The 24317-nt window shown below is 46.3% G+C and overlaps 1 protein-coding gene across 7 annotated transcripts in view; it reads right to left on the reverse strand.

Annotated features, from left to right (window-relative positions):
• Positions 1 to 24317, reverse strand: part of SYCP1 (synaptonemal complex protein 1) — a 955469-nt gene that overhangs the window by 570155 nt on the left and 360997 nt on the right. For all 7 annotated transcript variants that reach the window (XM_056558361.1, XM_056558359.1, XM_056558362.1 and 4 more), the window contains one exon: positions 12880 to 12941. In XM_056558361.1, the coding sequence (XP_056414336.1) occupies positions 12880 to 12941 (62 nt within the window). The remainder of the gene's footprint in view (positions 1 to 12879; positions 12942 to 24317) is intronic.

Genomic DNA, 24317 nt, shown 5'->3' on the forward strand with positions numbered 1-24317 from the left:
TATCATGTGGGTTCCCCGTCGGATTCTCAGGAACGGTTGTTTTTGACCATTGGAAGGGATAGGTGTTGTGTACAAGAAAGTTCGGATGTCTTTTGCGTCTCTTCTTTTCCGGACTGACAAAAGATGCTGCAGCAAGAGGGTTAAGAGGCACAGAGCTAGTTTCCATCCACACTGTAGGGTCAGGTTAGATGTGGAAGAAATCTGTAGCATCACTGGGATGATGAAAAACGTGTGCGGCGCCATCAGATGTTTGCACATGGAGTATTGCAGGGTATTGCAAGCGGAATTTTAGACCTTTCTTGTACAGGAAAGAGCATACCGCACTGAAAGCCTTTCTCTTCTTGGTGACTTCAACCGAGTAGTCAGCAAATAATATCACCTTAAATCCTCTAAGTAGGAGTGGGTCTTTGCGGGCTCTTAAGGCGCTTTAAATTTCTTCCTTATCATTATATAGTCTAAATAACGCATGATCACTTGTCTAGGCCGGGGGTCTGACTGTACTGGACTGTCATTTTTTGGTGCTGAATAGGGGGGCCCACCCTATGCGCTTTCTCCACTCTCTCCACCTCTGGGAGAGACCCAAAGCCTAAGGTAGTTCTGATTCACATAGTTGTTGCAGCTGCTGTGGTTTTACCATTTCAGGCAAACCCACTAGGCACAGGTTATTTCTCCTGGACCTATTTTCAAGGTCCTCTATACGGTCCTTTAGATAAGCAGTGTCCTGAAAAACATAACTTCTCAAAGAATGAAAACGCTGCACTCACCAGGAATTCCAACCATAGTGTCTTCTTTATTCATAAGGATAAAAGACGCCAGCAGGTACAGCGGGAGAGCGGGTAGACAGACATGCGGGGGGAGTGGCCACTCCCCCCGCATGTCTGTCTACCCGCTCTCTACCCGCTCTCCCGCTGTACCTGCTGGCGTCTTTTATCCTTATGAATAAAGAAGACACTATGGTTGGAAATCCTGGAGAGTGCAGCGTTTTCATTCTTTGAGAAGTTTGGATTATTGCTATACTGCTTAAACGCTAGCACCGCGAGTGCCGACAGCCACTCGACAGAACACATCTGATTTCTCCCCACCTAGTACGAGTGCATTGTACAGCCGCACACATAAGGCTCTAGTGCCGGTGTTTTGTTTCCTCTTGATGAGAAGCGTCCTGAAAAACATGTTTCATGGCAGGGATAAAGGCAGTGTACGCATCCTCCAATTTTTGCACCTTTCCCTCCACAGTAGTAACCCTTTGTGTGGTTTGGGAAAGTTCAGCCTGAATGCTATGTAACGTGGCCGATAACGTTTCAATCATGGCCGCTCGCAATTCTGGGAACAGGCGCTCTGACATAGCTGCAGCATGTTGTTTCAGATCAATGCCGCCAAAAGCATCCCCCCTCTCACCTAACACACCCAAATGTGTAGCTGCAGGCTCTCCATCCGGTGACAGCTGGTATAAGTCCGGAGTCGGAGGTATAGCGGTATCCATTTCTGTCACCTGTGCTGCTCGGTCAGCGTTGTTGTGTGGCGAGGAGGTAGAGGCGGGGACGTCTGCTTGTGCTATGGGAGCAGTGGCCATCTTAGCTGTGCCGCCGTCAGAAGCAGTGAGCGGACCGCCTGGATTTCGCTGACCGCCAGGCACCCTCGTAAGAAAACGGTCCATAGAACGGCTGTCAGCACTCTCACCCTCACAACTCCCCCGTATTGGCAGGTATCAAAGCAGGTAGACTGATGGTGGCAGGTTATGTGGTAGCTGTGCAGTCGGGAGCTGGTGTACGCGCGTTCCCACATCCCCGCGCCGGAACCGGAAGCGAGGTTATTTCATTTTTATGGTGCAGACAGGAATGGGTAAAGTTTATCAAATCTTGTGCAAAAAAAACTATGAAGTTGTTACCTATAGCAACCAGATTGCTTTTTCCATGTTTTAAAAAGTCTCTGAAAATGGTAAGCTTGAATTTGATTGGTAGCTATGGGCAAATGCTCCACTGTTCCTTTGCACAAGGTCTACTACATCTCCCATTGAATATTTATCAGCAGTCTACACCAATTTCAGTAAATTCTAGCAGTAAGGTTAACCCCTTGGGGAGGGTTTTTCCATTATTGCACTTTCGTTTTTTCCTCCTTACCTTTAAAAAATCATAACCCTTTCAATTTTGCACCTAAAAATCCATATGATGGCTTATTTTTTGCGCCACCAATTCTACTGTAATGACATCAGTCATTTTACCCAAAAATCTACAGCAAGACGGAAAAAAAAATCATTGTGCGCCAAATTTGAAGAGTGGTGCAGGGGGGGGGGGTCATGATGAGTGGTGCAGGGGGGGGTCGTGATGAGTGGTGCAGGGAGGGGGTGATGAGTGGTGCAGGGGGGGGTGATGAGTGGTGCAGGGGGGGTGATGAGTGGTGCAGGGGGGGTGATGAGTGGTGCAGGGAGGGGGTGATGAGTGGTGCAGTGGCGGGGTGATGAGTGGTGCAGTGGGGGGGTGATGAGTGGTGCAGGGGGGGGGTGATGAGTGGTGCTGGGGGGGTGATGAGTGGTGCAGGGGGGGGTGATGAGTGGTGCAGGGGGGGGGTGATGAGTGGTGCAGGGGGGGGGGGGTGATGAGTGGTGCAGGGGGGGGGTGATGAGTGGTGCAGGGGGGGGTGATGAGTGGTGCAGGGGGGGGTGATGAGTGGTGCGGGGGGGGGGGGGGTGATGAGTGGTGCGGGGGGGGGTGATGAGTGGTGCGGGGGGGTGATGAGTGGTGCGGGGGGGTGATGAGTGGTGCGGGGGGTGATGAGTGGTGCGGGGGGTGATGAGTGGTGCGGGGGGTGATGAGTGGTGCGGGGGGTGATGAGTGGTGCGGGGGGTGATGAGTGGTGCGGGGGGTGATGAGTGGTGCGGGGGGTGATGAGTGGTGGGGGGGAGTGATGAGTGGTGCGGGGGGGGGGGTGATGAGTGGTAGGGGGTTATGGAGGTGATGAGTGGTGCAGGGGGGGTGATGAGTGGTGCAGGGAGGGTTATGGGGGTGATGAGAGGTGCAGGGAGGGGTGCTGAGAGATGCAGGGGGGGTTATGAGAGGTGGGGGGGGGTTATGGAGGTGATGAGTGGTGCTGGGGGGGTGATGAGAGGAGCAGGGGGTTATGGGGGTGATAAGAGGTGCAGGCAGAGTGATGGGGGTGATAAGAGGTGCAGGGGGGTTATGGGGTGATAAGAGGTGCAGGCGGGGTGATAGGTGCAGGGGGATTATGGGGGTAATAAGAGGTGCAGGCGGGGTGATGAGAGGTGCATGGGGGGTGATGAGGGTGAAAAGAGGTGCAGGGGGGTTATGGGGGTGATGAGAGGTGCAGGGGGGGTTATGGGGGTGATGAGAGGTGCAGGGGGGGTGATGAGAGGTGCAGGGGGGGTGATGGGGGTGATGAGAGGTTTGGCGGGGGGTTATGGGGGTGATGAGGACACAGAGGATAACAGGGGGTGTATATGTATATTTGATGTGTATGCATGTATGGCAGTATCATATTCAGGGGTACAGTGTGTGGCAGTATTATATTCAGGGGGTACAGTGTGTGGCAATATTATATTGAGGGTACAGTGTGTGGCAGCATTATATTCAGTGGTACAGTGTGTGGCAGTATCATATTCAGGGTACAGTGTGGCAGTATTATATTCAGGGTACAGTGTGGCAGTATTATATTCAGGGTAAAGTGTGTGGCAGTATTATATTCAGTAGATACAGTGTCTGGCAGTATTATATTCAGGGTAAAGTGTGTGGCAGTATTATATTCAGTGGATACAGTGTCAGGCAGTATTATATTCAGGGTACAGTGTGTGGCAGTATTATATTCAGGGTACAGTGTGGCAGTATTATATTAAGGGTACAGTGTGTGGCCATATTATATTCAGGGTAGAGTGTGTGGCAGTATTATATTCAGTAGATACAGTGTCTGTCAGTATTATATTCAGGGTACAGTGTGTGGCAGGATTATATTCAGGGTACAGTGTCTGGCAGTATTATATTCAGAGTACAGTGTGTGGCAGGATTATTTTAAGTAGATACAGTGTCGGGCAGCATTATATTCAGGGTACAGTGTGGGGCAGTATTATATTCAGTGGATACAGTGTGTGGCAGCATTATATTCAGTGGATACAGTGTGTGGCAGTAATATATTCCGGGTACAGTGTCTGGCAGTATTATATTCAGGGTACGGTGTGTGGCAGGATTATATTTAGTGGATACAGTGTGTGGTAGTATTATATTCAGGGTACAGTGTGTGGCAGTATTATATTCAGGGTAGAGTGTATGGCAGTATTATATTCAGTGGATACAGTGTGTGGTAGTATTATATTCAGGGTACAGTGTGTGGCAGTATTATAATCAGGGTACAGTGTATGGCAGTATTATATTCAGGGTAGAGTGTGTGGCAGTATTATATTTAGTGGATACAGTGTATAGCAGTATTATATTCAGGGTACAGTGTATGGCAGTGTTATATTCAGGGTACAGTGTGTGGCAGTATTATATTCAGGGTACAGTGTTGGGCAGTATTTTATTATGGTACACTTTCTGGCAAGGTTATAATGATTACTGTCTTCATGCAGAGGATGAGGATCTGCTGACAAAGTGAGGAGCCAATGATGTCTGGATGTCAGACTCTGCAGAGAAGATGGAGCTGGAGGAAGACCTGGTCTCTGGACCCAATGAAGAAGAAAAGATAACAGAGAAGATATCACTCAAGTCAGAAGACGTCACTCAGGTCACTGATATCATTGTGTGTTCTCCTGACTGTCCCATCAGAGGTGTAGTCACTTGTAAGTTCTGCAGTGATGATGGGTAAAACTGTGTCCAATCTGTCTCTCCAGCTGTTACAAAACTACAACTCCCATTGCCAGAGTCTATCCAGAATGATGGGAGTTTTAGCTTTCCAACAGCTGGAGAACCCTTTTAACCGAGGTGATCAGTGGGGGTCTCAGCAATCGGACCCCCACCAAAAAAAATGGGCTGCTTATTATAAAATGCCTGGGCCCTGGGGGGGGGGGGGGGCAGGGGGGGGGTAGGGAGCCCCGGGGTAATTTTTTTTTCATCGGGGCCCTGTGGTTTCTAGCTACACCCCTGTGCACGGCCGCTGCGCATTGATACAGCATTGGGGGCAACGGTTAACAGCAAGCGCTGGGTCCAAGCGTTGGGTCCAAGCGCTGGGACCCCCCCCCACCCCGCGATCTCCTGCACAGGCCCAGCAGTTTGCCGGAAGCTGACGTCTGTACCCCACAGGAAGCTGCGGCCGGCAAACCCCCTCCATGTATCTCTACATGGAACGGGGGGGGGGGGGGGGGGGGGAGCCCGGGCCTTGAGCTGTTTGAGGGGCCCCGAAATTTCTGATGGCAGCCCTGTTTTTTGTTAAAAATGACACCTTATCTTTATTCTGTAGGTCCATACGAATAAAATGATACCCTACTTATATAGGTTTGATTTTGTCGTACTTCTAAAAAAAATCATAACTACATGCTGGAAAATGTATATGTTTAAAATTGTCATATTCTGACCCCTATAACTTATTTATTTTTCCGTGTATGAGGGCTCATTTTTTGCACCGTGATCTAAAGTTTTTAGCGGTACCCTTTTTATATTGATCAGACTTTTTATTCATTTTTCCATGATATAAAAAGTGACCAAAAATACGCTATTTTGAACTTTGGATTTTTTTTGCGCGTACACCATTGACTGTGCTTTTTAATTAATGATATATTTTTATGATTTTGGACATTTCTGCACGCGAAGATATCACATGTTTATTTTTATTTACACATTTTTTTTTAAATGGGAAAAGGGGGTGATTCAAACTTTTATTAGGGAAGGGGTTAAATGATCTTTATTCACTTTTTTTTTGTTTGCAGTGTTATAGCTCCCATAGGGGGCTGTAACAATGCACACATTGATCTTTTACATTGATCAGTGGTTTCTCATAGGAAACCATTGATCAATGATTCTGCCGCTTGACTGCTCATGCCTGGATCTCAGGCACTGAGCAGTCATTCGGCGATCGGACACCAGGAGGCAGGTAAGGGGCCCTCCTGCTGTCCTACAGCTGTTAGGGATGCTGCAATTTCGCAGCGGCAATCCTGAACAGCCCACTGAGCTAGCCGTGAGAAATTTACTTTCATTTTAGATGCGGCGTTCAATTTTGAACGCCGCGTCTAAAGGGTTAATAACAAGCCATGGGTCCCGGCCGTTGTTAGAGGCCGTGCTCAACCCGCTATGATGCCGTGGCCCCACATTATAGAAAGGGAGTGGACGGAGGGCGTACAGGTACGCCCTCCGTCCCCAACAGGTTAGAGGAAAACGGTCACCAGCTCACCCGCACTCTAACCCAATACACCGGGTTATAGTGCGGGTGAACAGAAGACCGATGTAGGGTCTCGGACTGCTATACCTATTTGCAGTCCAGAGCCTCAATCCCCCGAAGGTCCTGAAGTGCTGACTTGCGCTTTTAGGCAGGCCCGCCAGCTAGGTTTAAAATTTCATATGCATTGGTTACGTGAGTGCTCGTGCCTACTGAGCGCTCTTATGACCGGCACTTATGAATATTTAAATATAGCCGGCGGCCCAGCCTCAAAGTGCAAGTCAACGCTGAAAGAGGGGGACCTTCAGAGGAGCGGGGCTCCAGACTGCAGGTAGGTATAGCAGTCCGAGACCCTGGATCGGTCTCCTGTTCACCCTCACTTTAACCCGGTGTATCGGGTTATAGTGCGGGTGAACTGGTGACCGTTTTCCTTTAAGTGCACATCTTTGATGGAGCTCAGTTTGGGAGCTCAATCATAGAGACCAATCATGAGTAAACTGAGCTAAACAGTTGCACAAGTACACCAAGGGGTCTCAATAAATCTCACTGATTTTACTGGGGGATCGCTCTGGTTTTTCATTTGGTGTCTGTTGTTTTGCATGTTTTGGGCAGATAAAAAATATTTCTTTCTTTTTTTAATTTGTTAATTTCTTCTATTTCAAAATCTTAATCTGGACAATATATGTAGATGTCTAATATGGGAGGTTTCAGTAATGTACTATGGCAATCTTAGAAATCGCTGGTCACATGAAGTAGGGGAAATCAGTGAAATTAGATGGCAGGAAATGTTGAAAAATGTAAGAAATAGCTCGATGAATAGTAGTTATCAGTTTATTCAGATGAAAATCATCCATAGGATTTATATTTCTCCCAAGCAGATGAAACTATTTGGATATAAGGATGAGGATAAGTGCCCCAGATGCTTGGCTGAAGAAGTCGATTTTTTACATATAATCTGGGGTTGTCAAAAAATTTGTGAGTTTTGGGAAGAGGTCATGGACAGGCTAAACGGGACTCTTGGGCTGAATCTGGCCCTCTCAGCCAGGGAAGCGGTATTGGGAATGGTGGGGGAGTTTGGGAGACATACCGTATTTATCGGGGTATACCACGCACCGGCCAATAACACGCACCCTCATTTTACCAAGGATATTTGGGTAAAAAAAGTTTTTTACCCAAATATCCATGGTAAAATGAGGGTGCGTGTGTGCGCGTGTATATGCCGATACACCCCCAGGAAAGGCAGGGGAAGAGAGGCCGTCGCTGCCCGCTTCTCTCCCCCTGCCTTTCCTGGGGGTGTATCGGCGTATAACACGCACACAGACTTTAGGCTAAAAATTTTAGCCTAAAAAGTGCGTGTTATACGCCGATAAATACGGTAAGTTGTTAATGTCCAAGCTCTTATTCTGCGCCAGACTTTTAATAGTCCGAGTATGGTTGTCTGAGGAGTGCCCAGTATTCAGGAATCGAGAAGTTTATTATCAAATAATTTCCCAATCCTTCCAAATATTTCGATAGGTGGTTTAAAATTCCTTTTTTTTTTTTTTTTTTTTTACTTTCTTTTCCTCCTCTGCTAAGGGGAGTGGGGTAATATGGTTTTGGGTGGTAAAGTATTTTTGTATAATGATTTTTTTTGTGTTGTATTATGTATTTCTTGTTTGATAAATAAAAAGAAAAGATTTATTTAAAAGAAAAAAATTCAGAAGAATAATTATACAAAAAAAAATCTAAATCTTTACATTACTTATCAGCTGCTGTATACTACAGAGGAAGTTGTGAAGTTCTTTCAAGTCTGACCACAGTGCTCTCTGCTGACACCTCTGTCCGTTTAAGGAACTACCAAGAGTAGGAGAGGTTCGCTATGGGTTTGCTCTTACTCTGGACAGTTCCTAAAATGGACAGTGGTGTAAGCAGAGAGCACTGTGGGATGTCAGTCACTCCCCCTCCCATAGACTTGCATTGAGGGGGCGGGGCGTGACATCACACGGGGCGGAGTCGTGACGTCACGCTCATCCGCCATTGAGGGCGGGATCCGAAGCCTCCAGCGTTGCCGGTGTGAGGTGAAAGCCGTACAGGTGGGTGCTGCTGCCGAGATCCCGGCCGTCCCCAGCAGTGGGACCCTGGCAATCTGACATCCTATCCCCTATCCTTTGGATAGGAGATAAGATGTCTAGGGGTGCGGAGTACCCCTTTAACAACTTCCTCAGGAACATAGAGCAGCGGATAAGTACTAGAAGGCTTAAGATATTTAAATAGAAGTAATTTACAAATCTGTTTACCCCTTTGAAACCAGTTGATTTAAAAACACTTGTTTTCCTCTGGAGTACCCCTTTAATCCCTTAAGGACCAGGCCATTTTTCACTGCAGGGCCAGAGCGTTTTTTGCACATCTGACCACTTTCACTTCAAGCATTAATAACTCTGGGATGCTTTTACCTTTCATTCTGATTCCGAGATTGTTTTTTCGTGACATATTCTACTTTATGTTAGTGGTCAAATTTTGTCGATACTTGCATCATTTCTTGGTGAAAGATTAAAAATTTGAAAATTTTGCATTTTTCTAACTTAGAAGCTCTCTGCTTGTAAGGAAAACAGACATTCCAAATAAATTATATTTTGATTCACAAATACAATATGTCTACTTTATGTTGGCATCATGAAGTTGACCTGTTTTTACTTTTGGAAGACATCAGAGGGCTTCAAAGTTCAGCAGCAATTTTCCAGTTTTTCACAAAATTTTCAAAATCAGAATTTTTCATGGAACAGTTCAGGTTTGAAGTGGATTTGAAGGGCTTTCTTCTTAGAAATACCCCACAAATGACCCCATTATAAAAACTGCACCCCTTAAAGTATTCAAAATGACATTCAGTAAGTGTGTTAACCCTTTAGGTGTTTCACAGGAATAGCAGCAAAGTGAAGGAGAAAATTCAAAATTTTCACTTGCATGTTCTTGTAGACCCAGTTTTTGAATTTTTACAAGGGGTAAAAGAAGAATCCTCTCAAAATTTGTAACCCACTTTCTCTCGAGTAAGGAAATAGCTCATATGTGTATGTCAAGTGTTCGGCGGGCGCAGTAGAGGGCTCAGAAGGGAAGGAGCGACAATGGGATTTCGGAGAGTGAGTTTTTCTGAAATGGTTTTTGGGGGGCACGTCACATTTAGGAAGCCCCTATGGTGCCAGAACAGCAGAAAAAAAACACATGGCATACCATTTTGGAAACTACAACCCTCAAGGCACGTAACAAGGGGTCCAAAGAGCCTTAATACCCCACAGGTGTTTGATGACTTTTCGTTAAAGTCGGATGTGTATTTTCCCAAATTTACCATTTTTATAAAGGGTAATGGGAGAAAATGGCCTCCAAAATTTTTAACCCCATCTATTCTGAGTATGGAAATACCCCATGTGTGGACGTCAAGTGCTCTGCTGGTGCACTACAATGCTCTGAAGAGAAGGAATCACATTTGGCTTTTGGAAAGTAAATTTTGCTGAAATGGTTTTTGGGGGGCATGTCGAATTTAGGAAGCCCCTATGGTGCCAGAACAGCAAAAATACCCACATGGCAAAATATTTTGGAAACTACACCCCTCAAGGAATGTAACAAGGGGGACAGTGAGCCTTAACACCTCACAGGTATTTCACGACTTTTTGTTAAAGTTGGATGTGTAAATGAAAAAAATGACCCCTAAAATTTGTAACCCCATTTCTTCTGAGTATAGAAATACCCATGTGTGGACGCCAAGTGCTCTGCGGGCGAACTACAATGCTCAGAAGAGGAGGAGCGTCATTGAGCTTTTGAAGAGTGAATTTGATTGGAATGGGCCATGTGCGTTTACAAAGCCCATCGTGGTGCCAGACCACATGTGACCTTATTTTGGAAACTAGACCCCTCTCAGAATTTAATAAGGGGTGCAGTGAGCATTTACACCCCACTGGCATTTGACAGATCTTTGGAACAGTGGGCTGAGCAAATTAAAAATAAAATTTTTCATTTTCATGGACCACTGTTCCAAAAATCTGTCAGACACCTGTGGGGCGTAAATGCTCACTGTACCTTTATTACATTACATGAGGGGTGTAGTTTCCAAAATGGGGTCACATGTGGGGGGGGGTCCACTGTTCTGGCACTATGGGGGCTTTGTAAACACACGTGGCCTTCGATTCCAGACACATTTTCTCTTCAAAATCTCAATGGCGCTCCTTCTCTTCTGAGCATTGTAGTTCGCCCGCAGAGCCCTTTACATCCACATAATGGGGTATGTTCTTGCTCAGAAGAAATGGGGTTACAAACTTTGGGGGACTTTTTTCCTATTTTCCCTTGTGAAAATGAAAAATTTAGGGTAACACCAGAATTTTAGTGAAAAAAAATATTTTTTTCATTTTCCCATCCAACTTTAACGAAAATTTGTCAAACACCTGTGGGTGTTAATGCTCACTATACCCCTAGTTACATTCCGTGAGGGGTGTAGTTTCCAAAATGGGGTCACATTTCTTTTTTTTTTATTTGCGTTTATGTCAGAACCGCTGTAAAATCAGCCACCCCTGGGAAAATCACCAATGTTGGCCTCAAATGTACATTGTGCGCTCTCACTCCTGAGCCTTGTTGTGCGCCCGCAGAGCATTTTACACCTACATAGGGGGTATTTGCGTACTCAGGAGAAATTGATTTTTTTTTTTTTTTACACTAACAGGCTGGTGTAGACCCCAACTTTTCCTTTTCATAAGGGGTAAAAGGAGAACAAGCCCCGCAAAATTTGCAGTGCAATTTCTCCAGAGTATGGAAATACCCCATATGTGGCCCTAAACTGTTTCCTTGAAATAAGACAGGGCTCTGAAGTGAGAGAGCGCCATACGCATTTGAGGACTAAATTAGGGATTGCATAGGCGTGGACATAGGGGTATTCTACGCAAGTGATTCCCAAACATGGTGCCTCCAGCTATTGCTAAACTCCCAGCATGCCTGGTCAGTCAGTGGCCGTCTGGAAATGCTTGCCGTACAATACGTTTTTCATTTTTATTGGGGGGGGGGGGGACACTGTAAGGGGTGCATATGTAGTGTTTTACCCTTTATTATTTGTTAGTGTAGTGTAGTGTTTTTAGGGTACATGCACTGGCGGAGGTTTACAGTGAGTTCCCCGTTAGGAGTTTGCGCTGCGGCGAAAGATTTGCCGCAGCCCAAACTTGAAGCAGGTAACTTACTGTAAACCCACCCGTGTGAATGTACCCTGTACATTCACATGGGGGGGGGGCAAACCTCCAGCTGTTTTAAAACTACAACTGCCAGCATGTACTGAGAGACCGTGCATGCTGGGAGTTGTACTTTTGAAACAGCTGGAGGCCCACTGGTTGGAAAACCTACAGTTAGGTTCTGTTACCTAACTCAGTATTTTCCAACCAGTGTGCCTCCAGCTGTTTCAAAAGTACAACTCCCAGCATGTACTGATCGTCGAAGGCCATGCTGGGAGATTTAGTTGTGCAACAGCTGGAGGTACGCAACTACAACTTCCAGCATGCCTAGACAGATGTTTGCTGTTTGGGCATGCTGGGATTTGCAGTTTTGCAACATCTGGAGAGCTACAGTTAGAGACCACTGCACAGTGATCTATAAACTGTGGACCTCCAGATGTTGCAAAACTACAACTCCCAGCATGCCCAGACAATTGTGTGGGCATGCTAGGAGTTGTAGTTTTGCAACATCTGGAGTGCTACAGTATAGAGACCACTGTGTAGTGGTCTCAAACTGTAGCACTCCAGATGTTGCTAGGTAACTTACTGGCTTCCGTCGGATCCAGAGAGCCAGCCGCACGACATGCCGCCTGCGCCCATCACCGCAGCCGACCGTCGCCCGCAGACTCGCCCGCAGGGTAAGTGGACTTCGGTGTCGGTCCCCTGTCGTTTCCCTGTTCTGCCCCGCCTATTGTGGGTGGGCAGGGTGGGGAAAACGAAAGTTAACCCCCCCCCCACCCCTGATCTGCTATTGGTCGTCGCTTCTGATGCTCAATAGCAGGAATAGGAGGGGTGGCACCCCTGCCACCTCACTCCTATCCCTTCAGGGGGATCGTGGGTGTCTTGGACAACCGCGATCCCCCTTATATTCCGGGCCACCATAGACCCGTAATGACCCGGAATCGTGCAAATCGCAAGTGTGACCCCCCTGGGAATTTGCGCGGGGTGCCTGCTGATCGATATCAGCAGTCACCCCGGTCCGGTCCCCACCCTACGCGCGGCAGGGACTGCGTACGTCCTTGGTCCTTAACTACCAAGGTGCTTAGACGTACACGTACGTCCATGGTCCTTAAGGGGTTAAGGAAATTGGGCTGGAGGACCATTTGCTCTCTTCTCCGTGTATTTTTTGTTATTATTTATTGTCTGAAAATTCTTCCCAATTCAACTCAAAAAGAATTGTGTTTATGTGGGATATTTATTATAATCATGATCTCAATTATGTCATTCTTTTAACAACATTGTTCACTTTTGGGTCATGAAAAAACCTTGAGAAACACAATTTGCTAAATACATTATAATGCAGGATTAAAATGTTGAATATCAAGTAATAATATTTATTCTTATGACTTACCAATTCAGATTGAAGCTGCTCTATTTCTTTTTTAAGAATTTCATTTTCTTTTCTAACTTCATCTAACAATGAAAAACAAAAACAAGGTTTAACCCCCGGAGGACCAATCCCATTTTGGCCTTAAAGTGGTATTCCAGGAAAAAACTTTTTATTTTATATATCAAATGGCTCCAGAAAGTTGAACAGATTTGTAAATTCATTCTATTAAAAAAAAGTCTAAATCCTTCCAATAATCAGCTGCTTGTTCTTTTCTGTCTGGCAATACTGCTCTCTGCTGACATCTCTGCTTGTCTCGGGAACTGGACAGAGTAGAAGAGGTTTGCTATGGGGTTTGCTTCTAACCTGGACAGTTCCCGAGACAGGTGTCATCAGTGAGCACTTAGACAGAAAAGAACAACTCAACTTCAGCAGCTCATACAAGTACTGAAAGGATTACCATTTTTAATAGAAGTCATTTACAAATCTGTTTAACTTTTTGGAGCCAGTTGATATATAAAAAAAAAAGTTTTTTCCTGGATAACCCCTTTAAGGACCAGTCCAATTTTCGTTTTTGCACTTATGATTTTTAGAAGAGGAGGAGGAAAAAACTAAAAACTTTTAATTTTGCAATAAAGATATGTATATAGATATTGTGCAGCTCACAGTGTTGGAGTGCAAGGTTAACTGAATGTTTTCACCCTATGAAAACAAGAAAATACTAGATAAAATAAAAATAAGGATTCAGTCCTCAGCAAGACCCCTATAAAAATATAGTATCTGGGTGGATGTCTGTTTACCCAAAGAAAAAGACGGTTCAATAGATATGTGTTTATTCCACAATATATTAAAATAGATATGTAAAAAACAGAGCGTTTCCTGCAGGGCCCTACGGTAGAGCAATATAATAATAAAATTCCAGTATAAAAGAACAATTCAGCATAACACTACAGAGCGATAATTCTCATGAGCATAACAACTACTATAACTCATATATCTAATAGTTGTTGCATAGATTGACACACTTATTGATAGTGATAGTGTGTCTAATGATAACATAAAAAGGTTTTGGTACGTATCTCTATATATCACCTGTAAAATAAATAACCCTATACAAACAATACATGTCCTGTAACAAAGAAAAAAAGGAGGAATAGGAAGTGTCCTATAAATAGTAACAGTCTTATAGATGGTTCAAATCCTATGAAGTTGATCCTGTAAAAAAATCTTGCAAATGTCCTGAAAAAATAGTGCAAATATCCTAGAGGAATGGAAAGTCCTACGATATAGGTGTCATATAATCCAGTTCATATAGGCAGTTTGTCTAGGCAATATAGTAATAATGGCACAAGGTCGCTAACACCGGTTGGTTCACTCCACACTGAAAATGCCTGTAAATAGAAATATAGTATCTGGCACTGCTGTGCCACTCACCGCACCGCTGACGAGACAGGTAGATGGTTATCAGATACGTTCCAGCCGTGGTGTTTGCACAATGTGCAGCCGCTCTTTGCCGGCGAGCTCGAACTTGGCATCTGACGTCAAAGTCAGCTGATGGCAAGTGAGCTGGCCTGGTATGGGAGCCGGGTGAATGCTGGATAGCGTGATCCGGGCTGGATAATATAATGAGCGCTGGATGCCGTAGATACAGGTATTCAGTGACGTGCAGATAAAGTAGAACTCCAACTGTATTAAGACAATGTTCTTACAGAGGAGGATTGTCAACCGGTTTAGCTGATAAGTAGCGATACAGGTCCATAGAATAAGAGATAGAGTCTCTCCAGATGCAACAATCCAATAAACGCTTTAAAGCCGCAACTGTAGTGTGAACTGACACTGATGTTCAAAGTCTCAAATTCAGTAACCAGACACGTTTCGGGGTGTCAGAGCACGATTAAAAACCCCTTCTTCAGTGGTGTGTAAAGAACTGGACTGAAGGTGTATTTTTATACCCTTACTAGGATCACACCCACAATCCGAAATAAGATAGATGCAAATTGTGGCGTGGATCATCTCTGTGGTTTTACTAATAAAAAATATGCTACGGTTTAAATAAGTGCAGAAGTAGGAAAAATAGAAATGTATATAGAAAATAAATAAATTAACATGCAATATATCTCTTTCTCGGCAAAAGCCCCCCTATAAAAAATCCAAATAGCTCCATATTTGAATTGAGGCCCTTGGGCTCCAGGCACTCAAACTCATTTTTTTTTTGGCTTTCCATCCTCGATATTTTGATAAGAAAGCTTCCCCCTCTCCAGTCTTGTCTCACTACTTGCATCCCTACATACAACAAACTTTTGGGATCCCTGTTATGATATTGAGTAAAGTGATCTGTTATATATATATGCTCAGCAATACGTACCTTTAAAGCCCTTTTAGTTCTGCCCACATATTGCTTGTGGCAACTGCATTCTAAGAGATATAATACTCCCTTAGTCGAACATGTAATTGAATCCGGGATCCTCCATCTGTAAGAATTTACAGTAGAGTGTACCTCCTGAGTCTTCCTTGGTCCCTCCGTTATGTGGCAGTTGGAACAACTGCCACACCTGAAGAAGCCCTGGGTGGACATCCAGGTTTGAGGTTTCTTACTCTCACTTGGTTTCTTAATAGATGGGGCTAAAGTTATTCCTGAATTTGGGGCTTTTTTATAGACTATTTGAGGCCTAGGGGGAAGCAGATCACCTATTAATCTATCCCTACATGCTAAATGCCAATTATTTGAAAATTATCTGTTCAACTTTTTTATGGTTAGTGTTGAATGGGAGGATTAACTTGTGTTGTTGATCACTAGTCTCCTGGTCCTTCTCTTTTGGTATAAAAAAGGATGTTCTGTCCATGTCCCTAACTTGATTCAGAGATCTCTCCAGTATTTGTGCGGGTTATTGTTTTTCCAAAACTTGAGTAGTTTAAGTCAAGGCTTCTTTCAGAAAGTGGATGTCTGAGGTACAGTTGCGCTTTAATCATCTGTATTGTCCTTTGGGGACATTTATTAGCCACCTTGGTAGGAGGCAACTATTGTATTGAATATAGCTATTACGGGCTGTAGGTTTGGTAAATGTTTTACACCGTAATTTAGAATCCGAAGAAAAAATCTCCAAATCTAGAAATTCTATTTTCTCCCTACTTAATGTAGAAGTGAATAATTAGATTTTGGTTGTTAGCATTCAGACCGACAATGAAATCCTCGAGTCCATCCTGGGCACCTTTCCAAATTAAAATAATATCATCGATATAACGTCTCCAGAACACCAGGTTCGCATCGAGTATGGGGGTGATGGTATCCTGTTCCCACACCGCCATGAGCAGGTTGGTGTAACTCGACGCGAACCTGGTGCCCATTGCCGTACCTTTTAACTGTAAATAAAAATTCCCCTCGAAGTAAAAATAATTATGTGTTAATATAAATAGTATTGCTTGTGTGATATAATCAATTTGTTCTTTTTGAATGTTACCTTTCTCAAAAAACCTTTTTACTGCAGCAATGCCTAAATTGTGATCTATTATAGTGTATAATGAACTTACATCGAGGGTATCTAAAATATAATCTGATGACCAGTTCATGTGTTCTAATAAACTAATAATCTGAGTCGGGTATTTTAAATAATAATTGGTTTTCTGAACGAACGGTTGGAGGAAGCGATCAACGTATTGTGAAAGATTTGATGTAATGGAGCTGATGCCAGACACAACCGGTCTCTCAGGTGGATTATAGTAATTTTTGTGTGTTTTTGGTAAACAATAAAAAACTGGTAGACGTTCTGGGGTGCCCAGGATGAACTTTGATTCACCCTCGGTCAAAATACCATCTTCAAGAGCCTTTTTACATAAATCATGTAGGTGTGAACTATAAATGGTAGTGGGGTCTGCATCTAATTTTTTGTATGTAACTGGATCGTTCAACTGTCTCAGACAGTATTATTACTCGTGTTTTGCAATACGACAGCCCCGCCCTTATCTGCCGGACGGATAGTTAATTCCGACAGAGACTGGAGTTCCTGCATAGCTTTTTTCTCCTTCAACGATATATTAAAGGTTTTGGGTTTAGAATACTGGAGAGATCTCAGGTCATGTTCAACTGACTTCTTAAAAGGACATGAGGTCAGGTCCCAATTCTGTCTTGGGATAAAAACAAGATTTTGGTTTACAATTTGTGAGTATATTTGGATGATGTTTCAATTTGTTCAAGGGGATGTCTCAAAAAATATTTTTTCAAACATAAATTACGAGTAAACTTCTCTAGTCCAATTAATGTGTCAAACTTGTTTAGAGGATAATCTGGTGCAAATGTCAGCCCCTTGTTCAGTATAGATTGTTGTCCCACTGTGAGTTCGTTGTTACGCCGTGCGCTCCGGGTCCCCGCTCCTCCCCGGAGCGCTCACGGCGTTCTCTTATTCACAGCGCCCCAGTCAGACCTTCCGACCGGGTGCGCTGCCATAATGTTCCTAGCCAGGATGCGATTCGCGATGCGGGACGCGCCCGCTCGCGATGCGCATCTCGATTCCCTTACCAGACCCGTTCCCCGTCTGTGCTGTCCCGGCGGGCGCGCGCGCGCCGGGTCTTTGCGATTTAAAGGGCCGGTGCGCCACTGATTGGCGCATCAGGTTTTCATCAGTACCTTCATCTGTGCACTTCCCTACTTATACCTCACTTCCCCTGCACTCCCTCGCCGGATCTTGTTGCCATTGTGCCAGTGAAAGCGTTTCCTTGTGTAATCCTAGCCTGTGTTCCAGACCTCCTGCCGTTGCCCCTGACTACGATCCTTGCTGCCTGCCCTGACCTTCTGCTACGTCCGACCTTGCTCTTGTCTACTCCCTTGTACCGCGCTTATCTCAGCAGTCAGAGAGGTTGAGCCGTTGCCGGTGGATACGACCTGGTTGCTACCGCTGCTGCAAGACCATCCCGCTTTGCGGCGGGCTCTGGTGAATACCAGTAGCAACTTAGAACCGGTCCACCGACACGGTCCACGCCAATCCCTCTCTGGCACAGAGGATCCACCTCCAGCCAAGCCGAATCGTGACATTCGTGATCACTAAGATAAATAATATTATTCGGGGTGGTATTTACTGGGTCTTTCCAATCTTTGTTGGAGGTTGTTTGTGATTGTCCCTTTCTTCCTGTTCTCCTACGTATCCTCTTTTTTTTGGTGTCGTTAGTTGGAATGCTATTGTCTGTTGTGATTCCATTTGTGGTAGTGGTTGTGGGTGTTGAACTGAATGCCGTGAAGTTGTTGGTAGTGAAATCTGGCTGTTCATCAATGGTGTTGTGTTCTGATGAAGTTGTGTAGACATTTGTGGGTAAAACGTTGGAGGGTGATGCCGAGAATATTGTGGGTCTGGTGATCTTGCGTTGATTGTAATTCTGATAGCGTGGTCGTGGAGAGTGCTGATGGGATTGATTGGGCCGTGGATTGTGATATTGTGTGTGATTCCACTGGTGGTTTGGTGTGTGATTTTGATGTGATCTCCTTGGTGCATGTTACGCCTAGCGCTCCGGGTCCCCGCTCCTCCCCGGAGCGCTTACGGCGTCTCTCTCTCCGCAGCGCCCCGGAAGGTCCCGCTGACCGGGAGCGCTGCACTGTCATGGCCGTCGGGGATGCGATTCGCACAGCGGGACGCGCCCGCTCGCGAATCGCATCCCAGGTCACTTACCCGTTGAGACCTTCTGCTACGTCCGACCTTGCTTCTGTCTACTCCCTTGTACCGTGCCTATCTTCAGCAGTCAGAGAGGTTGAGCCGTTGCTAGTGGATACGACCTGGTCACTACCGCCGCAGCAAGACCATCCCGCTTTGCGGCGGGCTCTGGTGAACACCAGTAGTGACTTAGAACCGGTCCACTAGCACGGTCCACGCCTATCCCTCTCTGGCACAGAGGATCCACCTCCTGCCAGCCGGCATCGTGACAGTAGATCCGGCCATGGATCCCGCTGAGGTTCCCCTGCCTTATATCTCTGATCTCACCACGGTGGTCGCCCAGCAATCCCGACAGATCGCCCATCTAACCCACCAGCTGTCGGAAGTGTCCACCATGGTGCAGCAACTTCAGTCGCAACTTCTGCCTCTGCTACAGCAGCAACCATCTCCTCCGCCAGCTCCTGCACCCCTTCCGCAGCGAGTGGCCACTCCTAGCCTCCGCTTGTCCTTGCCGGACAAATTTAATGGGGACTCTAAGTTTTGCCGTGGCTTTCTTTCGCAATGTTCCCTGCACTTGGAGATGATGTCGGACCAGTTTTCTACTGAAAGGTCTAAGGTGGCTTTCGTAGTCAGCCTTCTGTCTGGAAAAGCCCTGTCATGGGCCACACCGCTCTGGGACCGCAATGACCCCGTCACTGCCTCTGTACACTCCTTCTTCTCGGAAATTCGAAGTGTCTTTGAGGAACCTGCCCGAGCCTCTTCTGCTGAGACTGCCCTGCTGAACCTGGTCCAGGGAAATTCTTCCGTTGGCGAGTACGCCATACAATTCCGTACTCTTGCTTCTGAACTATCCTGGAATAATGAGGCCCTCTGCGCGACCTTTAAAAAAGGCCTATCCAGCAACATTAAAGATGTTCTGGCCGCACGAGAAACTCCTGCTAACCTGCATGAACTCATTCATCTAGCCACTCGCATTGACATGCGTTTTTCTGAGAGGCATCAAGAGCTCCGCCAGGAAAAAGACTTAGATCTCTGGACACCTCTCCCACAGTCTCCATTGCAATCTGCGCCTAGGCCGAGGAGGCCATGCAAGTGGATCGGTCTCGCCTGACCCTGGAAGAGAGGAATCGCCGTAGGGAAGAGAATCTTTGTCTGTACTGTGCCAGTACCGAACATTTTTTGGTGGATTGCCCTATCCGTCCTCCACGTCTGGGAAACGCACGCTCGCACCCAGCTCTCGTGGGTGTGGCGTCTCTTGATGCTAAGTCGGCTTCTCCACGTCTCATGGTGCCTGTACGGATTTCTCCTTCAGCCAACTCTTCCCTCTCAGCCGTGGCCTGCCTGGACTCTGGTGCCTCTGGGAATTTTATTCGGGAGTCCTTGGTGAATAAATTCCGCATCCCGGTGACCCGTCTCGTCAAGCCACTCCACATTTCCGCGGTCAACGGAGTCAGGTTGGATTGCACCGTGCGTTACCGCACGGAGCACCTCCTAATGTGCATCGGACCTCATCACGAAAAAATTGAGTTTTTGGTCCTCTCCAATTGCACTTCCGAAATTCTCCTTGGACTACCCTGGCTTCAACACCATTCCCCAACCCTGGATTGGTCCACAGGGGAGATCAAGAGCTGGGGTACCTCTTGTTTCAAGGACTGCCTTAAACCGGTTCCCAGTACTCCCTGCCGTGACCCTGTGTGTTCCCCTGTATCCGGTCTCCCTAAAGTCTTTATGGACTCTGCCTGCCATAAGAAGTGCCTCTCCCCCCCTCCCAGTCCAGTCAGGCAAGCCTCGGTGCCTCCTTATGGTCCCCGTCCTGGTGTCACACTGCCCCGTGCCAGGCCTCGCCCTCTGCCCTCCCTCCCCATTCCCACTCCTGCTGTACTGCCTGCCGTTGAGGAATCCCTCCATTCTTTCCCGGTGTCCTCATCCCAGGGGAGGCAGTTACCGGACAAAGAGAGGGGGAGACCTAAGGGGGGGGGTACTGTTACGCCTAGCGCTCCGGGTCCCCGCTCCTCCCCGGAGCGCTTACGGCGTCTCTCTCTCCGCAGCGCCCCGGACGGTCCCGCTGACCGGGAGCGCTGCACTGTCATGGCCGTCGGGGATGCGATTCGCACAGCGGGACGCGCCCGCTCGCGAATCGCATCCCAGGTCACTTACCCGTTCCCATCCCCTGCTGTCATGTGCTGGCGCGCGCGGCTCCGCTCTCTAGGGCGCGCGCGCGCCAGCTCCCTGAGACTTAAAGGGCCAGTGCACCAATGATTGGTGCCTGGCCCAATTAGCTTAATTGGCTTCCACCTGCTCCCAGACTATATCTCTTCTCTACCCCTGCACTCCCCTGCCGGATCTTGTTGCCTTAGAGCCTAGTGAAAGCGTTACTGTGTTTGTCCATACTGTGTACTTGACCTCCTGCTATTACCTTATTGACTACGATCCTTGCTGCCTGCCCCGACCTTCTGCTACGTCCGACCTTGCTTCTGTCTACTCCCTTGTACCGTGCCTATCTTCAGCAGTCAGAGAGGTTGAGCCGTTGCTAGTGGATACGACCTGGTCACTACCGCCGCAGCAAGACCATCCCGCTTTGCGGCGGGCTCTGGTGAACACCAGTAGTGACTTAGAACCGGTCCACTAGCACGGTCCACGCCTATCCCTCTCTGGCACAGAGGATCCACCTCCTGCAAGCCGGCATCGTGACAGTGCATAATACGATGGACCCTTTTGTCTGTCGTATTGATTGTAATGTTGGGGGGGGCCCGATACATCTGTCCGTCCCCCCAAAAATCCTCCATTATTTCGTACCGGGATCATGTTTGTATTTTCACTGTTTGGTTGTTTTACTGTATTCTTAGCGGTTTGCCAAATCAATTTTTTATTCTTTCTATTCATAATTTCTGACTCTAGCTTCTCCAGTTTGGAACATATAATCTCCTGTTGTCTCTGGAATTCGCTGTCTTTATTACAGTTATCTAGTTATTTTTATATATTTTCAATTTCACTATCCAGCTCTCTTATAAGTTCCTGTCTTCTGGCTATTACTAATTGAACCAATTCTTTAGATTGATCTTTTAATGTCCTCTCCCATTTCTTATTGAAGTCTAAACCATCCAAATCACCCGCCGGAGTTTTAGTAATTAATAAACCTTTGGGAATTATATCAATGTCCAGGAGATGGGAAAGGCTTTTAACCTCCCATTGGTTTTCCAATTTTTTGTGTATCTGTACAACATTAAAATTTTAAGTTCCACCATCATGTTGTTCTTTATTAAAAACAAATGTTTCTATCGATAATTTATTTTTCTCTAGGTGTGACCAGACATCCATCCTTAACACTCGAGCACTTCACAAATTAGGGTAGAAAATGTAATAAAGATATGTATATAGATATTGTGCAGCTCACAGTGTTGGGAGTGCGAGATTAACTGAATGTTCTCACCCTATGAGAACAAGAAAATACTAGATAAATTATTTATATATCTATATATATAGATATTATTTATATATCTATATATATAGATATATATATATATATTATATATATCTACTTATTCATATCTATTTTTATGTTTATTTTCATTTTTATTCTATTTTTATTTTCATTATTTTCATCATTCATCCTTTTATTTTTCATTTTATGAGTATTTTTTATTTTATTTTATTTATTTATTATTTCTATTCATTGGTTTGGCTGTGCTATTCTTGTTGTTACTCCCATTTGTAAGATAAACATCAATTATAGTGTAATTTACCATTCTGGTAACCCACCATTAAATCAAGTAACATATAAACAGAGAATCCCCTACATGTTTTAAGTAAAACCACAGAGATGATCCACGCCACAATTTGCATGAAATTTTACCATTTTGTTTTGATGGGACTTTTTGATTGCTTTTTATACATTGTTTTTATGGTATATGAAGTGACCAAAAATGCTGAAATTTGGACATTGGTATTTTTTTTTTACATGTACGCCATGCAATTTAGCTAACCTCACCTTTTAATTACGCACGTGGCGGTACCACATATGATTATTTTTAATTTTTATTTACCGTATATACTCGAGTATAAGCCGAGTTTTTCAGCACGATTTTTCGTGCTGAAAACACCCCCCTCGGCTTATACTCGAGTGAACTCCCCCACCCGCAGTGGTCTTCAACCTGCGGACTTCCAGAGGTTTCAAAACTACAACTCCCAGCAAGCCAGGGCAGCCATCGGCTGTCCGGGCTTGCTGGGAGTTGTAGTTTTGAAACCTCCGGAGGTCCGCAGGTTGAAGACCACTGCGGCCTTCAACATCATCCAGCCCCCTCTCACCCCCTTTAGTTCTGAGTACTCACCTCCGCTCGGCGCTGGTCCGGTCCTGCAGGGCTGTCCGGTAAGGAGGTGGTCCAGTGAGGAGGTGGTCCGGGCTGCTATCTTCACCGGGGAGGCCTCTTCTAAGCGCTTCGGGCCTGGCCTCAGAATAGTCACGTTGCCTTGACAACGACGCAGATGCGTCGTTGTCAAGGCAACGGCTCTATTCCGGGCCGGAAGCGCGGAGAAGAGGCGCCCCCGGTGAAGATAGCAGCCCGGACCACCTCCTCACCGGACCACCTCCTTACCGGACAGCCCTGCAGGACCGGACCAGCGCCGAGCGGAGGTGAGTACTCAGAACTAAAGGGGGTGAGAGGGGGCTGGATGATGTTGAAGGCCGCAGTGGTCTTCAACCTGCGGACCTCCGGAGGTTTCAAAACTACAACTCCCAGCAAGCCCGGACAGCCGATGGCTGCCCGGGCTTGCTGGGAGTTGTAGTTTTGAAACCTCTGGAGGTCCGCATGTTGAAGGCCGCAGTGGTCTTCAACCTGCGGACCTCCGGAGGTTTCAAAACTACAACTCCCAGCAAGCCCGGACAGCCGATGGCTGCCCGGGCTTGCTGGGAGTTGTAGTTTTGAAACCTCTGGAGGTCCGCATGTTGAAGGCCGCAGTGGTCTTCAACCTGCGGACCTCCGGAGGTTTCAAAACTACAACTCCCAGCAAGCCCGGACAGCCGATGGCTGCCCGGGCTTGCTGGGAGTTGTAGTTTTGAAACCTTTGGAGGTCCGCAGGTTGAAGACCACTGAGGGCGAATGATGAGAAGAGGATGATGAAGGGGGGGGTGTGGGGATGATGAAGGGGGGTGGGGATGATGAAGGGGGGGGGGTGTGGGATGATTACAAGGGGATGATGAAGGGGGGATGTGTGGGATGATAAGGGGATGTGTGGGATGATGACAAGGGGATGATGAAGGGGGGATGTGTGGGATGATAAGGGGATGTGTGGGATGATGACAAGGGGATGATGAAGGGGGGATATGTGGGATGATGACAAGGGGATGATGAAGGGGGATGTGTGGGATAAGGGGATGTGTGGGATGATGACAAGGGGATGATGAAGGGGGGATGTGTGGGATAAGGGGATGTGTGGGATGATGACAAGGGGATGATGAAGGGGGGATGTGTGGGATGATGACAAGGGGATGATGAAGGGGGGATGTGTGGGATGATAAGGGGATGTGTGGGATGATGACAAGGGGATGATGAAGGGGGGATGTGTGGGATGATAAGGGGATGTGTGGGATGATGACAAGGGGATGATGAAGGGGGGATGTGTGGGATGATGACAAGGGGATGATGAGGATGTTAATGACGGGTCTGGATGATAACAGGGGGGGATGAGGTATTTCCCACCCTAGGCTTATACTCGAGTCAATAACTTTTCCTGGGATTTTGGGTTGAAATTAGGGGTCTCGGCTTATACTCGGGTCGGCTTATACTCGAGTATATACGGTAATTATTTTACACTTTGTTTTTATTTTTT

This window comes from Hyla sarda, chromosome 2, assembly GCF_029499605.1.
Source record: "Hyla sarda isolate aHylSar1 chromosome 2, aHylSar1.hap1, whole genome shotgun sequence".
NCBI classification, from domain to species: domain Eukaryota; kingdom Metazoa; phylum Chordata; class Amphibia; order Anura; family Hylidae; genus Hyla; species Hyla sarda.